This window comes from Chiloscyllium punctatum, chromosome 48 (genome assembly GCF_047496795.1).
Source record: "Chiloscyllium punctatum isolate Juve2018m chromosome 48, sChiPun1.3, whole genome shotgun sequence".
Lineage (NCBI taxonomy): Eukaryota > Metazoa > Chordata > Chondrichthyes > Orectolobiformes > Hemiscylliidae > Chiloscyllium > Chiloscyllium punctatum.
In genome coordinates, this window is record NC_092786.1 from 57,643,715 (window position 1) to 57,663,605 (window position 19,891).

General features: G+C 41.5%; 1 protein-coding gene across 2 annotated transcripts in view; it reads left to right on the forward strand.

Annotated features, from left to right (window-relative positions):
* The first annotated feature begins 3,309 nt into the window (after nucleotides 1-3,309).
* Nucleotides 3,310-19,891, forward strand: part of spg11 (SPG11 vesicle trafficking associated, spatacsin) — a 142,768-nt gene continuing 126,186 nt past the window's right edge. The window contains exons 1-6 of one of the 2 annotated variants that reach the window (XM_072565333.1): nucleotides 3,310-3,619; nucleotides 7,444-7,628; nucleotides 12,640-12,867; nucleotides 14,899-15,097; nucleotides 15,888-16,028; nucleotides 17,897-18,339. In XM_072565333.1, coding sequence (XP_072421434.1) covers nucleotides 3,396-3,619; nucleotides 7,444-7,628; nucleotides 12,640-12,867; nucleotides 14,899-15,097; nucleotides 15,888-16,028; nucleotides 17,897-18,339 — 1,420 coding nt within the window. In that variant the 5' untranslated portion in view covers nucleotides 3,310-3,395. The other variant, XM_072565332.1, reaches the window with a different exon arrangement.

Here is a 19,891-nt window from a genome sequence, read left to right on the forward strand (position 1 = left end):
GGTTTGCTGGGCCTGATGCATCGAGCACAGAGAAGGAGATGGAGAGTTACAGTTCAGTTTCTACTTGGTAAACTCCTTTTAATACACAAAAATAATGTCACCTATACAGTTCAGTTGCTAATTTATGTCTGTAAGAGCAAACAGCTAATGAACATGGACAAAATTGAATAAGTGAAAATGGCATTCTTGCTATGAAGGGAGTACAGCAAAGGTTCACCAGACTGATTCCTGGTATATATTTGCTGGAATCTAGAACAATGGGGGGGGAGGGAACCTCGGAGAGACATATAAAATCCTGATGGGACTGGACAGGCTAGATACAGGAAGAATATTTCCAATGTTGGGTAAGTGCAGAACATGGTCTAAGAGTAAGGGGTAAGCCATTCAGGACTGAGATGAGGAAGATTTTGTTTTTCACTCAGAGTTGTAAATTTGTGGAATTCTCTCCCAAGGAAGCTGTTGTGGCCAGTTCATTAAATACATTCAAGAGGGAGCTGGATGTGGTCCTTGCAGCTAAAGGGATCAAGGTGTATGAGAGAGGGCAGGATTGGGATACTGAGTTTGCATTAACATCCATGATCATTTTGAATGGTGGAGCAGGTCTGTAGGGCTGAATGGTCTACTCCTGCACCTGTTTTCAATGTAAATGAAATAATTTTGAGTAATTATGATTTATTTTATAAACATTTAATTCCTGCATATATTTCCTGTTAACTTATTTCCCATTGTAAATATCTAGATCTACCTTGGCCATGAAAATTACCAAGACAAAATTACCACACCCATAATTGTACCCTCTACTCTTGAAGGAGCAGCAAACCACCATTGGATTATTATAATGTGATGTTTAAATGGGAAATTTCCATTATGTATTTTTTAGAGTTCTTGTACAGGGGTAATGTCCTTATTTTTGAGCCAGGCAGCTCACCTTCAAGTCTCACCTGCTCCAGATATGTAATAACATCTTTCAACAGGTTGATTAGAAAATAGCTATAACTGAGAACATAAACCCTTAAGATGGCAGTAGAGTTAAAAAATAAGATTGACAAGCCATGAGCAAGATTTTAAAATAATCTCCAATCAGAATAGTGGTTTTGTGAAATGAGCTGAAAGCAAAAGTAGAGGCTGATGTTGAGACAATTAATATATTTTAACAGAAACTGAATAAGAACAAATTTTTAGTTGGGAATTGGATTGTGAGGTAGAGATTTATAAAATCATTAAGGGCATAATAAAGGTCAATTGCCAAGGTCTTTTTTTCAGCATAGGAGTCCAAAACTAGAGGGCATAGGTTTAAGGTGAGAGGGGAAAGATTTAAAAGGAACCTGAGGGGCAGCTTTTTCACACAGAGAATGGTGTGTATATGGAACGAGCTACCAGAGGAGGTGGTAGACGTAGGTAGAATTACAATATATGTTTGGGCAGGTACATGCATAAGATTACAGGGATATGGGTCAAATGAGACTAGTTCAGTTTAGGAAACCTGGTCATTATGGGCAAGTTGGGTTGAAGGGCTTATTTCTATGCTGTATACTCCAGAGGGATGGGTCCTAGAATGGGTTGTTCCATGAAGATAGGTTGGAAAGGCTTGGTTTGTTTTCACTGGAGTTTAGGAGAGTGAGGAGTCACTTGATTGAAGTACATTTGTATGATCCCAGCTGACGTTAATACTGGACAAGTCAGATCCCCAGACTAAAATCTAGCCTCATAGTTCATATTTGTTGTTTTGTTCATAACATGGTGGTCCATCAATTGAAAAGTAGTACACCTGCTGTATATTTCTAATAATAAAACAAAACTTTATTATACAGTAATTTAATATACAGCTAATTTGCACACAGCAAGCTCGCATAAATAGCAAGCTGACACTTGTTTTTGTGGTGTGAAGAAACAAATACCAGCCAGGAGATTGGGTTAATTCCATTGCACTTCCTCAAAATGGCATTATAGGTCCTTTACATCCACCCAAACAGGCATGTGTGGCTGTTCTGAACAAGTTCTGAAGATCAGCCACATCAGACATGAAATATTAAGAGGTCTCTCTCGCTAGATGCTGCCAAACCATTGAGTTTCTCCAGCATGACAATGCAGCGTACCCTCAGCACTGGAGGCTAAGCCTTGATTTTGGTTGTCAGGTCCTGGAATTGGGCTACCAAAACTGTGTGACTCAGGGAAGAGCAGTGGGAGAGTCACAAATTGGATAGACTCATCAAAGAGCCAATGGACATTGGGCCATAGAGTTTGAGCTTTAGCAGCCCATCATGCCAGCACAGGCTACCAAGCATCCATCTATTCTGATATCATTTTCTAGCACTTTTCCAGCTATCACATTTCAAGTGTACATCTAAATACTTCTGAAATATTTTGACCGTTCCTGCTATTTCCTACTCCTTATCTTAAAACTGTCATCCTTGGTTACTGACTCCTCTACAAAGGGGCAAAATTTCTCCCTATCTATGCCAGTCATGACATTGTACAGTTTAATTAATTCGCCTCAGCCTGCTGTGATCTAAAGGAAAATAATCCCAGTTTTTCTTCATTTCTAAATTGTTCCAGGCCAGAGAACATCCTGGTGAATCTCTTCTGTATTAGTCCCATTGTAATTCTATCCTTCCTCATATGCGGTGACAATAACTACACAAGCTGTGGCCGAATGTTATACATAACCCACTCAACCTCCTTGCTCTCAGATTCAGTGCTTTGACTAATGAAGGTAAGTACCTTCCTAACCACCTTATCTACCTATCCTGCTGATCTCAAGGCTTTATGAACATTCACATCACAATTCCTTCCTTCTTTGCAAGATCCCACCATTCAACACTTCATTTTTTTCATGGTACTGTGGGCGTCTTTGACGAGGCCAGCAATTACTGCCCATCCTTAATTGCCCAGAGGGCAGTTAAGAATAAACCGCAGGGGAGGATGGCGTTGGGGAGGGGGTCCCAACAATCAGCAGTGGTTTTAAGGGTCACTTGACTCTTCATTCCAAATTTTTTATTGATTTCAAATTCCACAATCTGCTGTAGCGGGATTCAAACCCATGGCCCCTGGATCAACTCAGGCCAACAGGCCATCACTCCACATCTTTCAGCATTAAACTCCAGTTGAACTCCCATTTGGCCGAATGGCCTCCAAGCAGATAAACCACGATCCGGGATCGATTGCTTTGCTCTGACTCTTGGGGGGTGAATGTTGTCTGCGACGCAACTAATCATCACAGCAAGGTCCCCGCCCCTCTCCGGCGATTGGTCCATTGCCCCTGACGACCCAGGAGCCGTAGAGCCGATAGGCTGAGACCGATATCAGACGGAGGCCCCGCCCACTACCACCGAGCTCGCTCGTCGCGGCCGTTACTCCCCAGTTCCCGTTTAACAACGACAGGGTTCCGTGAGGCCATGGCGGGCGGCCCGAAGGTTCTCGAAGTCTTGCTGGACGCCGCGCTGGAATGGAGAGAGGCTAAGACCCTACTGAAGGCCAAGGCCGTGCGCTGCGGTCAGGCGCTGTGTGGCCTGGAGCCGCCCTCAGACCGAGGGGCCGGCCTGTGCTTCACCGCACGCTGTCAGGATTCGGGCCGCTGCTGCCGGAGGAGAGTGGCTACTCAGGCCGGGAGCTTCACCGAGTGAGTTGTCGCGAGGCGGCTGTCGGGGCCTAGAGCGCATCCTGCGATGTACTTGTGCCCACGTGATCTCCGCCCGAGGCATTCTGGGAACTGTAGTCCGGTAGTGGGAAAAGATATGTCCCTCAGGAGAGGAAATGGGATAGAGGGATAAGAACAGAAACAGGCCATTCAGCCATTGAAGTCTTATCCAGTCAGAATGATCAAGTGTTTAGGCCACTTTTGAAATATTGCGTGCAAATCTGGTCTCTCTGCTATAGGAAGGATGTTGTGAAACCTGAAAGGGTTCATAAAAGATTTGCGAGACTGTTGCCAGGGTTGGAGGATTTGAGCTACAGAGAGAGGCTGAATAGGCTGGGGCTGTTTTCCCTGGAGTGTCGGAGGCTGAAGGGTAGCCTTATAGATGTTTATTAAATCGCGAGGGGCACGGATAGGGTGAATAGACATGGTCTCTTCTCCAGGGTGGGGGAAAATTACAGGGCATAGGTTAGGATGAGAGGGGAAGGATTTAAAAGGGACCTGAGTGGGAACTTTTTCATGTAGAAGGTGGTGTATGTATGGAATGATCTGCTAGAGGAAGTGGTGGAGGCTGGTACAATTTGCAGAGCCATTAAGACAGCCAAGAATCAATACTGATCTAAACTATGGCAAGGACTGAATGACATCACAGGTTCTAAAAAGAGACAGTACAAAATAGCAGACGAGGACCCATCCTTTCCAGATTGTATCAATGCTCTCTATGCTCGCATTGAGCAGAATTCTGACAAGTCCTGACGAACCTATCCCAACAGTCACTGCATCAGAGGTCAGATCAGTTTTCCTTCATATGAATTCAAGGAAAGCGATACGACCAGACGGAGTACCAGGCCGTGCACTTAGAGCATGTGCAGGTCAAGAGGCCTTCTTGGACATCTTCAACCTCTCCTTGCAGCAGGCCACTGTCCCTGCCTGATCAAAGAGGCCAACATCATCCCTGTGCCTAAGAAGGCTCATGCAGCATGTCTCAATGAATACCGGCCAGTGGCCCTAACTTTGGGCATGAAGTGTTTTGAAAGGCTGGTCATGGCATTAATCAACTCCAGCCTCCCCACTACTCTTGACCTATTCCAATTGCCTATTGGACCGATAGATCCACATCAGATGCCATTTAACTGGCCTTCACTCCTCCCTAGAACAACTTGACACCACGTAAGAATCCTACTCATTGACTGCAGTTCAGCCTTCAACATTATTATCCCCTCGAGACTGATTACTAAACTTAGTGATCTAGAACTAAGCCCCACTCTTTGCAATTGGATCCTAAGTTTCCTGACCCACAGGCCACAATCAGTGAAGATTGGGGACAATATTTCATCCGTACTAACACTCAACACTGGAGTCCCTGAAGGGTGCATACTCAGCCCCCTACTGTACTCACTGTATACCCATGACTGCACCGCCAAATACCAGACTAATGCCATTTACAAGTTCGCTGATGACACCACGAAAGTCGGTCATGTCTCAGATGGCAACAAAACAGACTACGGATGGGAGGTGGAAGACCTGGAAAAATGGTGCACTGAGAACAACCTAGCTCTCAATGCCGGCAAAAACAAGGAACTCATTATTGACTTTCAGCGGGATGTTATTCATGCCCCCCTACACAATAACAGCACAGAGGTGGAATGAGTGGAGAGTGGTCTTCCACAATAAGCTTTCTTGGACTCTTCACGTGGATGCACTGGTTACAAAGGCCCAACAACGTCTTTTGTTCCACAGGCAGCTGAGGAAATCTGGCATGACGGCAAATACTTTTGCCAACTTTGATAGGTGCGTCATCGAGAGCATTCTGTCTGGATATATCACTACCTATTATGGCAACTGTACCATTCAAGATCTGAGGCGGTTACAGAGAGTGGTGAATTTGTCCTGGGCATTCGCAAAGGCCAACCTCCCATCTATAGAATTTATCTACCAGACCCGCTGTCAAGGAAAGGCTGCCAGCATTCTCTAAGATCCATCCCACCCTGGCAATATTTTTCCTCAACCTGTACCATCGGGGAGAAGTCACAGAAGCCTGAACACATGCACCAGCCTGTTTTGAAACCATTTCTACCCTATTGTTGTTAGGATACTGAATGGGCACTCAAACTCTTAATATTCGCCTGTACTTGTGTTTTTGTTTTTGCTGCTGTATACCTATTATTTACTATCTGTGCGACTTAACTCTGTGATCTGCCTGTATTGCTCGCAAGACAAAGCTTTTCACTGTGCCTCGGTACACGTGACAATAAATTCCTTTCAATTTTTAAAAAGCATCTGGATGGGTACGTGATTAGGGAGGGTTTATAGGGATGTGGGCCAAGTGCTGATGCATGGGACTAGATTAGTTTAGGATAGCTGGTTGGCATGGATGAGTTGGATTGGAGGGTCTGTTTTTATGCTGTACTTTTCTATAACTCTATGACTGATCTGATAACCATTAATTTTCCTGTCTTTTCCCCATGATCCTCGACTCCTTTACAGTTAAAATGTATCTCCCCCTTAATCGTATTGAATGACCCAGGCTCTGTGGTAAAAAAATTCCACGCATTTGCCACTCTGAGACAATGCTGCCTCATTTCAGTCTTGAGTGGTGGCCCCTTACTCTAAGGTTGTGCCCTCTGCTCCTAACACAAGGGGAAACCACCTCTCAACAGCCATCCTGCCAAGCACCCCAAGAATTTTCTATATTTCAATAAGGTCGCCTCTCACTCTTCTAAACTTTAAATGAGTACAGACCCAACCTACTCCGCCTCACATCATATGACAATTCCTGCATATCTGAAACAAAAAAACCCAGAAATTGCTGGAGAAATTCAGCAGGTCTAGCGCAGCTGAGGAGAGAAAGCAGAGTTAATGTTTCTGGTTCAGTGACCCATCTTCAGAAGTGTTTTGGATTTCCCGCATCTGCAGTTCTTTTGTTTTCATTGTTTCAGAGTTTAATTCAATGCAGCATCTGTTCCAAGTATACCCACCTTGAGGTTTTGCTTCTCTCTCCAGCTGGGTTTCCATTCTAATCCTTTTTTTTGGTCTGGTTCACCATCATTGTCACAACTGGAGTTTGACAAAGTCTTTGCCGAAACTTGCTTCCACTGCTACGTCACATTCCTCAGTGACTGCTGCTGGCTCAGCCTCACCCCATGTGAATTCCAACTGAAATTTCGTCTTTTGTGTGTTGAGTCCAGGGTCATAAGTATCTCTGTGATGTGTAACGCTCCTCAGACAACTGTCCTTGCTGAATTCTGAGATCCACACTCTGTTCACTCTAATTATGAATATGTCTCATTCTTGAAGGTCTGGTTGTCTTTCGCAACAAATGAGATGTGACCAAAACCAAGATTTGTAGAGCCAGATCATGCAAAAAGTTAAATATCCATCCTTTCATTTTTTTGTGCTGTCCATGCAATCCTTCACAATGCAGTGTTGAAAGAAAATGATTGTGTTTGTCTGTAATTGAGTGAAACACATGTTTTTGTCAAGGTAAACACTTGCAAAGGAAAAGCATGTGACTGATTGAATGGCCAAGATTATCTTATAATAATTAGTATGATGAAAGCAAAGCCTTAATCATTGAAATCTATACAAACTGTCAATGTTTCTGTATAGAATGTAGCACAAAAAACTGGCTACTGGTCACCTGCTCTCTGCTGGTGTTTGTACTCCACTTGACTGTTCTCCCAACCTACTTCATCTCACCCTAGCCCGTTTCTTGCTACAGCAGTTGGCCGCGGTAACCACTATCTGTGTATCCATTATTGATATGTTTCTTTTACCCCTCAATGTATTTTCTGGGTTTTTTTGGGCAGGTTTATTTGGGAAACAACTGAGACTTTGCAGGCGTCACCTGTTAAGGAGCGGCTTCTTGCTCTCAATAGTCACAATGATCTGGTGGTCTATGAGCTGTGTGTCCAGGATGGCATCTGTGACGTCACCAACACCCACAGCTGTAGTGAGGAAGCACTGAAGAAGCTGGTTGAAAGCAAGAACTTGAGTAAGTGTTGACACTGTGTGTTAGATAAAGAAATCAATGCTCATCTAAGTGGTGAAAATGGGCGTCTTCAGGGATTGTAGGCCAGACCAGCAAAAGACGACAGTTTCTTTCCCTAAATATCCTCAGTTAACCAAATGGCTTTTTCCAACAATTAACAATGGTTTCGTGATCATCCATTAGACTCTTAACACCAGATACTTTATTGAATTCTTGGGGGGATATAAACCCAGAACATTAAATATTGGCATCACTGGCTGGACCACCATTTTATTGCTCATCCCCAGTTGCCCTGATGAAGGTGCTGCGAGCTGTCTTCTTACACTCTAAACATTGCAATAGTTTATGTTTACTCACAGTACATCTAAATTCTTCTAAAATATTCTGAGAGTTGCTGCTTCTGCCTCTGTTAAAGGCAGTGAGTTCATTCTGTGGTTCTGGTTTGCTCCTATAATGTTGATTCTCCCGCTTCTCGGATGCTGCCTGACATGCTGTGCTTTTCCAGTGCCCCACTTTTCTACTCCAAGAATTGCTACTTGCCTGTTAGAAAGGGAGCTCCAAGATCCTACTGATGTTGAGGGGCGGCCGATTATACTTCCAAACTGTAGGCTAGTAATGGCCTAGTGGTATTATCGCTAGAACATGAATCCAGAAACCCAGCTAAAGTTCTGGGAATCTGGGTTCGTATCCCACTATAAATTCAGTGAAGTATCTGGAGTTAGGCATCTAATGATGATCATGAAACAATTGTCAGAAAAACCCATCTCGTTAACTAATGTTCTTTTGGGAAGGAAACTGTCATCCTTTTCTGGTCTGTTACTCCAGACTCACGGCAATATGGTTGACTCTTAACTGCCCTCTAGGCAACTGGGGATGGGTAATAAATGATGGCTCAGTTAGTGACATCCACATCCCTTGAATGAATTAGAAAAAGAAAATCAGGAAGGTGTGTAGCTGGAAGAGGCAGGCGCTGATGTTCCACTGCATCATAATTGGTTGAGGTTGCAGGCTTGGAAGGTGCTGTTGAAGGACCTGGGTGATAAGTTCAGGGGAAATAAAAGGCAAAACATTAGGAACAGCAGTTTTAGGCAGCAAGTATTGTGATCTGGCGTACAGTAGTTGGTTGCATTGTGATGTTCAAAAGGGAATTGGGTAAATGCTTGGAAATAAAACTTTGCGAAGTTTTTGGGAAAGCAGAGGGCAGTGGGACTAATGGAGTAGTTATTTCAAAGAGCTGGAATGGGCATGATGGATCAGTTAGCCTCCTCCTATATGGTGTCATAAAGACTTAGGGGTTTACAGCAAACGAAAAGGCCCATTGAGTCCCACCAGTTCAAAAGCAACCACCTAAACATCTAATCCCATTTTCTAACCTTGACTTTGCAAGTGTACATCTAGATCCTTCTGAAATATTGAGTTGCTGCCTCCAGCTGCCTTAAAGGCAGTGAGTTCATTCTGTGTTTCTGTTTTGCCTAGGCTACTTGTCTCATTACAATATACAGAATACAGTGTTGAATACTCTTCGCTAGAACATTGGTACCTGAACCGATCAGGTACCAATGTTCTAGCGAGGAGGATAAATAGGTCAGTAGCACTTTAAACTTGAGTTGGGGGGAGGAAGGGAAAGTGAAAGCGACAGGGAGTATGGAGTTAAATGGAAAGATAAGCGGCAAGATAGCATATGTGCAGGCAGATTTAAACTTGAGACAGACTGGGAATGCAGCAAAAAGGAAGGATAACTTAGGACATCTTATGACTTCCAAAATCTCTGATGAAAAGAAAGTTAGTATTTAGGCACTTTACCTGAATGCTCGTAGCATTCGTAACAAAGCAGATGAACTAATGGCACAGATCATCGTGAATGATAATGATGTGGTAGACATCACAGAGACTGGGTTACAGGGGGGTCAGGAAACATCTAAGGGTTTTCAATTATCGGAAAGACAGGGAGGTGGGCAGAGGGGGCAGGGTTGCCTTGTTTAAGAACAAAATTAAATCTATGGCACTGAATAATATAGCGTCAGATGATGTGGAGTCTGTGTGGGTGGAATTGAGGAACCACAAAAGCAAAAAATCCATAATGGGAGTTAGGTACAGACCTCCTACAGTGGTCAGGACCAGGGACGCAACATGTACCGGGAAATAGAGAAGGCATGTCAGAAAGGCACGGTCACGGTGATCATGGGAGACTTCAATATGCAGGTGGACTGGGTAAATAATGTTGCCAGTGGACCCAAAGAAAGGGAATTCATGGAATGCTTACAGGATGGCTTTTTGGAACAGCTTGTCATGGAGCCCACAAGGGAGCAGGCTATTCTGGACCTAGTGCTATGTAATGAACCAGACTTTATAAAAAGTCTTAAAGTAAGGGAACACTTAGGAAGCAGCGATCATAATATGGTAGAGTTCAGTCTGCAGTTTGAAAGAGAGAAGGCAAAATCTGATGTAATAATGTTACAGTTAAATAAAGGCAATTACAGCGGCATGAGAGAGGAACTGACGAAAATAGACTGGAAGCAGAGCCTAGCAGGGAAGACAGTAGAGCAAAAATGGCAGGAGTTTGTGGGTAAAATTGAGGACACTGTACAGAGGTTCATCCCTAAGATAAGAAAGATTATCCAGGGAGGGATTAGACAGCCATGGCTGACAAAGGAAGTCAGGAAATCTATCAAAGAAAAAGAGAGATCCTATAAAGTGGCCAAGCGCACTGGGAAATCAGAAGATTGGGAAGGCTACAAAAACAAACAGAGGATAACAAAGAGAGAAATAAGGAAGGAGAAGATCAAATATGTAGGGAGGCTAGCCAGTAATATTAGAAATGATAGTAAAAATTTCTTTCAATACATAAGAAACAAACGGCAGGCAAAAGTAGACATTGGGCCACTTCAAACTGATGCTGGAAGGCTAGTGATGGGAGATAAGGAAATAGCAGGAGAACTTAATAAGTACTTTGCGTCAGTCTTCACAGTGGAAGACATGAGTAATATCCCAACAATTAAAGGGAGTCAGGGGGCTGAGTTGAATATGGTTGACATTACAAAAGAGGTAGTGCTAGAAAAGCTAAAAGGTCTAAAAATTCATAAATCTCCTGGCCCCGATGGGCTACATCCTAGAGTTCTGAGGGAGGTGGCTGAGGAAATAGCGGAGGCATTGATTGAGATCTTTCAAGAGTCACTGGACTCAGGGAAAGTCCCGGATGATTGGAAGATCGCTGTTGTAACCCCCTTGTTCAAGAAAGGATCAAGACAAAAGATGGAAAATTATAGGCCAATTAGCCTAACCTCGGTTGTTGGTAAAATTCTAGAATCCATCATTAAGGATGAGGTTTCTAAATTCTTGGAAGAGCAGGGTCGGATTAGAACAAGTCAACATGGATTTAGTAAGGGGAGGTCGTGCCTGACAAATCTGTTGGAGTTCTTTGAAGAGGTAACAAATAGGTTAGACCGGGGAAACCCAGTGGATGTGGTCTACCTAGACTTCCAAAAGACTTTTGATAAGGTGCCACACGGGAGGCTGCTGAGCAAGGTGAGGGCCCATGGTGTTCGAGATGAGCTACTGGTATGGATTGAGGATTGGCTGTCTGACAGAAGGCAGACAGTTGGGATAAAAGGTTCTTTTTCGGAATGGCAGCTGGTGACGAGCGGTGTCCCACGGGGTTCAGTGTTGGGGCCGCAGCTGTTCACGTTATATGTTAATGATCTGGATGAAGGGACTGGGGCATTCTAGCGAAGTTTGCCAATGACACAAAGTTAGGTGGACAGTCAGGTAGTACTGAGGAAGTGGGGAGGCTGCAGAAGGATCTAGCCAGTTTGGAAGAGTGGTCCAGGAAATGGCTGATGGAATTCAATGTGAGCAAATGCGAGGTCTTGCTCTTTGGAAAAAAGAATACAAGCATGGACTACTTTCTAAACGGTGAGAAAATTTGTAAAGCCAAAGTACAGAGGGATCTGGGAGTGCTAGTCGAGGATTCTCTAAAGGTAAACATGCAGGTTGAGTCTGTGATTAAGAAAGCGACTGCAATGTTGTCAATTATCTCAAGAGGGTTGGAATATAAAAGCACCGTTGTGCTACTGAGACTTTATAAAGCTCTGGTTAGGCCCCATTTGGAGTACTGTGTCCAGTTTTGGTCCCAACACCTCAGGAAGGACATACTGGCACTGGAGCGTGTCCAGCGGAGATTCACACGGATGATCCCTGGAATGGTAGGCCTAACATATGAGGAACGGCTAAGGATCCTGGGATTGTATTCATTGGAGTTTAGAAGACTAAGGGATGATCTAATAGAAACTTACAAGATAACACATGGCTTGGAGAGGGTGGACGCTAGGAAATTGTTTCCGTTAGGTGAGGAGACTAGGACCTGTGGACACAGCCTTAGAATTAGAGGGGGTCAATTCAGAACAGAAATGCGGAGACATTTCTTCAGCCAGAGAGTGGTGGGCCTGTGGAATTCATTGCCACAGAGTGCAGTGGAGGCCGGGACGCTAAATGTCTTCAAGGCAGAGATTGATAAATTCTTGATGTCACAAGGCTGCGGGTAAGTGGAGTTGAAATGCCCATCAGCCATGATTAAATGGAGTGGACTCGATGGGCCGAATGGCCTTACTTCCGCTCCTATGTCTTATGGTCTTATGGAAAGCATTTTAAATTTTATTTAACAGGACCACATATCATTGAAGGAGATAGAAAAGGGATTCGTGCATTAAGATTTAATCTTGCGATTTTTAAAAATCAGTTACTGTACGGAAAACAGACGTCATGGAATTCATATCTTCTCTTACACAGCTGTTCCTAGAGATTTATAAATCTGGCTGACTAGCAAATGGACTATTTTTTTTTTAAAAGCCATTCCTGAATGGTGGCTTAATAGTCCATCTATAAAAGTTAAAATTGTTTTAATTATTTTAAGTCAAAATGACCACGCCACATACAAATTTCACCTAAATCTATATGGTATTTTTTTTTCATTCTTCTGCATTTAGCTGGTTCAAAACAAATTATTTTTGTTTTTCAGGTCTGCCTTCATCTTTTACTGTGAAGATTCTGTCATTTAAAAACAGTAAATCCTGCATGTTGCTCGATAATTGCACACTGCTCCATCTGACCTGGGTGGAGAGCACCTCTGAAGCAGATGTGTTGGGCTGCTTTAGACTGCATCTGCCCGGTGGTGCTGCAGAAAGAATAACAGATGGTCTGATTTGTCAAGAAATGCTTTTCTTATTGGACAGTGCAGGCTGGATATGTATCCTTTGCTTTCTTCAAAAGACTTGTTTTGTTGAACAATGTAATATAAACAACTGCTCAAATAATTACCATTTGAGATATCAAACTTTACTTTAGTCTGCATTATATGAGCTGTAAGTACTTATTTACTGTGGAAAACTAACAATCTTGTTAGTTTAACCTTGGCCAGGGGACTTATTGGCTATAATGCTGAATGCTGTAATGCACTGTTATAGCTCCTTTGACTAAGGTATGCAAAGTTGGGTGATCCTTATCAAAATATAATAGGGGAAGCTTCAAACAAAGTAATATAATTAGCAACCATTTTTAATTGCCTTTGTAACGTTTTAAATTTATCATTTGCACTTATTGAAGAAACTATATCAATTATCTTGCCGATCCATGACCCTAGTTAGGAACCTGAATTAACCATGCTTGCAGCTAAAATATGATTGATGAACAGTCCAGATTTTATAGGTTCCTTTCATGGTGAGTTTCCGCAATTCTATGTTTTCCCCCTCAGGAGTGAATGTTTTCAAAAAATCTATATTTTAAAATTAAAATTATACTAGGTTTTACTGAAGGGTCTGGATGGTGAATGATAATTGCATGTTATCTGACAATAGTTCCCCCATCACACACTGTCTGTAATGCTTTGTTTGTTTTTGCACAGAATAATTTTCAAAGACATGTGCCTTTTATTGCTTCTGAAAATTAATAATTATTCTTCAAAGTTAATTTCTCATTTAATTTTATTTTTCTTTACAGCTGTAGTGCAACACTAGAATGTAGTTTTGACATTACAGTATTTATCTTTGACCAGCCGAACTTCGCTTCACCTTCCTGCCCCTTCATTCCAATACAGCAAAGTGTTCTATATACCAAAACACTTATTTAAAATTGGTTAATTGGAGCCAGTAGACCTGAAGAAGACATTTTAAAATGCACCTATTATGGTTGTCTTAGAGTCTGATAACTTGAAAAGATATTTGAATTTCCAGTGACTGCACAAACCTTCCAGTCAACGTGATTTAAATTTTAATGTATCAAACAAACTAAAAGCAACACTGTCCAGTAGGTAACTTATTCTAATGATATGGAAATTAATCTCTCATTTAATTTTAAAATAACTAAAATTTCTCTGCCATGTTATACTTTATCTCCTAAGTAGGCACTTCACATTCTCCTGGAATCAGTCCAAAGTTACCCTTTCCTCTCAATGCCTGTTTCTCTTTCCTCTTTCCATCTGGATATCTTCTAATCCTGACCTGACCTCCATGATGAGAATTACCTTCGAACCAAAGCTAGGTGTATCTTCCAGGATTGTCATAAGAATTTAAAACTCGGTCTCGTGATCTGAGAGCGAACTCCAAACTGCATTCAATGGTCAGGAGCAGAACTGACTACCCATATGTTTCTTTAACTTATTGTTCAAAACCTACTTGTAAGAATAAATATAAATATTACAAAATAGTCTGGGATTATATGAAGCCCATGATGTTGGTTATGCAGTAAAGTCAGTGTCTTTAATTTGTTTTGTGGATGTAAGTCACACTGGCAAACATCACTTTTATTGTTCTGACAATTAAGTAGCTTGCTAGGTCAACCTCATAAATGTAAAGTCCAATTGCATTATGTACGAGTGGAGCCACATGTCAGCCAGACTATACCAGGGCAGCAAATTCTCCTAGGAAACAGTGACTTCCATAGTAAATTTTCTGGTGCTAGCCTTCAAACAAACTGAGCTATTGCATTCTACTTCATAACTTGCTATGGTTAGATTTGAATTCATGATTCCATTAGCCATAACCACAACTCTACCTCTGTGACCTATTTGTTGCACTGCATGATCTCCCAAAGATTGCTACATGTTGCTGCTTTTATGCATGTCTTAAAAGACCACAGCTTGTGCATGGCTACTAGTTCCCTGTGCAGCATGTTTACAGTTACTTCATGACTGTACAGCCTGGAGGGAATGTTGATCCCGTAACCCTTCGATCTCGTGTTGACAAATCTTTGTAGTACCATTCCTTAAGTAATTATTTTTAAGATATCTATGATACTGTTGATGGTAAACAGCGTGGCAGTGTTAATCTTGCTCTGTGCCAGGCTGGAGAAACTGAAGAGGCAAATGATGTCTGTAATCTGTCATGCTTGGACAGACTCTGGTTATCCCATGATTTGCACATTGCCGTGGCTGTGAACTGTGTTAATTGCGCTGTTTGTGTTAACTTGAATAATTTTTTCAGGTAAATCTCTTTTTTTTTAATATCTTTACAGAAAAAGTCAGAAATTATGTTGAGGTTGAATGAGTTGCTTAAATAAAGTGTAGGCCTTTGGGAATTTCACATAAGAAGGCATACTGCAAAAACTCAACCCTTCCCCAGAAAGGATCTGGATCAGACAGCATGAACACAAGTTTTCTTTGACTTTCTGTAATAGTATCCTGTAGCAAACGCTATCTGCTGCATGCTTCCTCTCTTGGAACAATATTTTTGAAATATTAAGTGTTGGCTTTGGTGGAGTTCTTCAGATTACACCTTGGATTTGGAATGAAATGGTGGCTTACCTTGATATTTTGACTTTTAAAATCTACATTGTATTCATGTAACTATTTTATGTACCATGTTCAAAATTTTCAGCATTATAGTGAGGTAAGAAATGTCCTGCCCATATGTTTTATTGTGTATGCTAACTCTGTATGCAGTGTGTTAGAGTCATTCATTGGGGCTATTCTTGAGGTGAGGCACATAGCAGTGGGTAATCTCATAGTTGATTTCATGTGTTTGTTGGAGGAGCATGGAATCTACTTTGAATCTTTCACCCAACCTGTTTTAAAATTCAAAGTGAGACACCTGCACAATAGTGGACTAATTCATGATCATTGTAAAACTAGATGCCAAATAACTTGTGTGCAACATCAAGGGGGATCTCTTAGTGCTGCTTTCAAAGGATAGCTTTGACATTTGTTTTATGAACTTTCAATAGAATTAGGATTGATTAGGTACCATGAAATTCAGATTCTTGTTGCTCTTGTAGAAAACACCCTGAGAACTTGGAGCATACAAGAAAAGCTTCTGCTGATGCACCTTTGAAGGCACCTGTTGGTATTGATGAAGATGACCTTTCCAGTTCAGTATATAGCAGTAAACAGCTCAACCTATCATTTCAGATGGATAGGTAAGTGTAATTTTAAAAAAATGAGATTTAAATCCATTTGCTTTTAACTTCTATGAATTATGTATTGCATTTTTATGAATGCTTTTATTAAGATTTACAAAATGAGAGAATTTGGTTTATGTAGCGTATTACAATGTGGAATATTCTTGTTAAAAATGGTGGCAATAGATGCAGTAGTAGCTATCAATAGAGAATTGGATAAATGCTTCAATCGGAGAAATTTAGAATTATGTGGAAGAGCTTGAAAGTGTGACTGATTTGGTGGCTTTTTTTAATGAAGTTAAAAATCACACAACACCAGGTTACAGTCCAACAGGTTTAATTGGAAGCACTAGCTTTCGGAGCGCTGCTCCTTCATCAGGACAGCCACCTGATGAATGAACAGCACTCCAAAAGCTAGTGTTGCCAAATAAACCTGTTGGACTATAGCCTAGTGTTGTGATTTTTAACCTTTGTACACCCCAGTCTAACACCAGCATCTCCAAATCATGATTTTTTAATGAAAACATGGTGAGCTCAGCAGCCTCTTTGTTTACTTTAGTTCTAAGTTACATAATTGCTAATAGCCTAAGCATTTATTTTTTGTTTAATGATCCTTGAGCTAGACTATACAAACATGTTTTCTATTCTGAATACAAAATATGCATTTTTGGCACCCATATGTACACTGTATGTTTTGTACTGTTGCTCCATTTGGTGTAGTATTGACAAGTAAAGCTCTCTCTGTCTCAACAGTCTCTGAAATGTATCCTAATCAACACCACTGTGATCTTTCAGTTCCCCATATTTGTCTGGCATGTGGGAGATTGCTAAAAATTGGCAGTATTGTGGGGACAGGAATGCACGCGACTGGAAGTTTGATTGAAATTGGGTTTTAGTTGGCTTTTCTTTTGGCTCAGGAACCTAATGGAGGAAGCAGGAAAACTGAAACTCTTACATTGACTAGAGCCATGTTCCACAGGCTAGCATGTGCCACACATGGCATATTTATATACTTTGATAAAGCCGTTTAAAAAAAAACTCGCTGCTCTCCAAAAAGCTGCTTGCATCTATATTTCTATCGTAGTGTTAAGTGATTCTGACTCGGTAAAGAATTTGCTTGAAATCTTAATCCAAAGTACATAGTACAGAATGTTCTGCAATATTTGCTTATGGATTTTGGTAGTTTCTAACCAGTTTGAAAATTCAGTGGCGGATAGCAGCGTGGCTCCAGTTGGAGGAAAAAAAACAGGTGCTGCCTGAAAGGGATCTCTAATTTTAAATCCTGATAAATTGACACAGTATTACTAATCGGCTAATAACATTGGGTGCCAAGGTCATGAGTACAGAAATACTTATCGCCCCAAGATCTGAAGGAATATTATACTCTCCTCCCAGTTTTCTTTAACTGTGGCCTCAAATTCCCTTTCTCTTTTAAAATTGCTTTTCAGGGTCTTCTCGATTTGGGAAGATGAAAAGTGGAGATATCAGATACACATTCAAGGGATTGAATTGATTAGAGACAAGAGCATATGGGCGTTCTTTAAAGGGAAAAGTTTGCCTTTAATGCAATGACCTGCATTTGCACAGCTCCTTTATAGAAGATGATGTCTCCAGTTGCTTCAATGATGCAAGAAAGTGTAGATGTTGAGTCAAAAGACAAATTAGTGAAGTGATCAAAGCATCTTCAAGCAAGTGTCTTGATGGAAAAATGATTTGGTCTAAAGGGAGAAAAATTTTGATTTTGTGCCTTTTCAGACAAACCTGAGTGTGAGGCCATGCTGTTTTTCTAATTCAAAGAGGCTAGTTATAGTGATTATTATCTAAGAGTGTGTATTTACACAATTATTCTATTAAATAACATAAATGGTTTCATATGCATGTTAAAGGTCCTGGAAAGCCCGCTTGGGAACTTTCTACAGCGAAACTAAAGTATCATCGGCAGAAAGATTCCTGCAGTGGTCTCCCTGGTATCAGCACCTGTCCAGCCAGAATTCTCATGATGCAACCTGCAATGTTAATTCCTATAAATCCTCTGTAGTGCCTTGCGATGATGTTGCTAAAAGCTTTGCTCAGGAAGAGGACCTGAACAACAAAGCCAATAAGCTGAGAGGGATGGTGCAGCTTCAGGGGCTGGAGGAATCCATGAGTATTCAGACAGTATCTCTTTCTGAATTCAGTGTTTTATTCACACTTGTTGCACCTGACTCAGGAGCTGTGACTGTTGCCTTCTGGGACTTGGAAACACAACAGGTGAATTATCATCATATTAAAGGCCAATCCTTACCAGTGGAAGGAGATGGGAACGATGAATTATCCCTGTTTCTCACAGGTACACTATAAAAATTACTCGTGCAGTATCTTTAGACATCTGTCAGAAACTCTATCAAGTTGCCGGGAACGGAGTGTTTGAGATATAAAAGTAGACTGGAAAAACTGGGGCTGTTTTCACTGTAGGATAGGAAGCTGAGGAGTGATCTTAGAGAAGTTTATAAAATCATGAGGGGCATAGATAAGGCGAATGGCCAAGCGCCTTTTCCCTAGGGTGGGGAAGTTCAAAGCTCTAGGGGGCATATTAAGGTGAGAAGAGAAGGATTTAAAAAGGATATGAGGAGCAACGTTTTTACACACAGGATGGTTTGTGTGTGGAATGAACTTCCAGAGGAAATGGTGGATGCAAGTACAGTTACAATGTTTAAAAGACATTTGGATAAGTTCATGAATAGGAAAAGTTTGGAGGGATATGGGCCAAGCACAAGCAGGTGGAACTAGTTTAGTTTTGGAACATGGTCAGTGTGGACTGACTGGACCGAAGAGTCTATTTCCATGCTGTATGACTATGACTCCAATTACTTTGACAAACCATACTAATGCCAGCAATTGTGGCACGATGGCTCAATGGTCAGCACTGCTGCTTCACAGCGCCAGGGACCCCGGTTTGATTCCAGCGTCGGGTGATTGACTGTATGGAATTTGCATGTTCTCCCAGTGTCTGCATGGGATTCCTCTGGGTGCTCCGGTTTCCTTCCACAGTCCAAAGATGTGCAGGTGAATTAGCCATGCTAAATTGCTCATTGTGTTCAGAGATGTGTAAGTTAGATGCATTAGGTGGGGGAATGGGTTTGGGTGGGCTACTGTCCAGAGAGTCGGTGTGGCCTGTTTCCACATTGTAGGGATTCTAATATACTGTTGGAAATTGCAATGTATAAGATTTAGGCATTTTGGTTTTTGTCTGAAAGGATAGGGTGGAGGAGTATGGACTGTGGGAATATTGCTTAAAATGCCAAGATAATTCTCTACTGTGAACAGTTTTAATGATCTGCGATTTCCATTTAGCATGTTAATTGAAGGACACTTTTAATGTAACCCCTTCATTGCCATAAGCCACTACATAAAAGATCATTGAATTCTGAAATTGAATAATTGGCATTTGAAATTCCCTGTTATCCCAGTATTTGTGTGCTTATACAAGGGTAAGAATAGCTCATAACAAGAGCAGGTTTATTCGTATATTTTGATAAAGGTTTATAATGTATATTGTCATTTCGGAATTCAAGTTTTAGAGTCATAGAGATGTACAGCACAGAAACAGACCCTTCGGTCCAACTTGTCCATGCTGACCAGATATCCAAAATTAAGCTAGTCCTTTTTTTGTTTGAATTCTGTGAAAGTGCCCTTTTTTTAAAGAATTCAGAGGTCATTTGGAACTATGGGCTCAAGACTTCAATGATAAAGTATCTGATTTAAGTTGATTGCCTTGATTATGTATTTAGGATTTAATTCCTGAATGTTTGAATGGTCAGAGGCTAGGATTGGGTTTCAGTTGAGATGAACAGTTTCATGTCAGCAAAAGAGCAGCTTAGTTTGTGCAAATCTCCAGACTC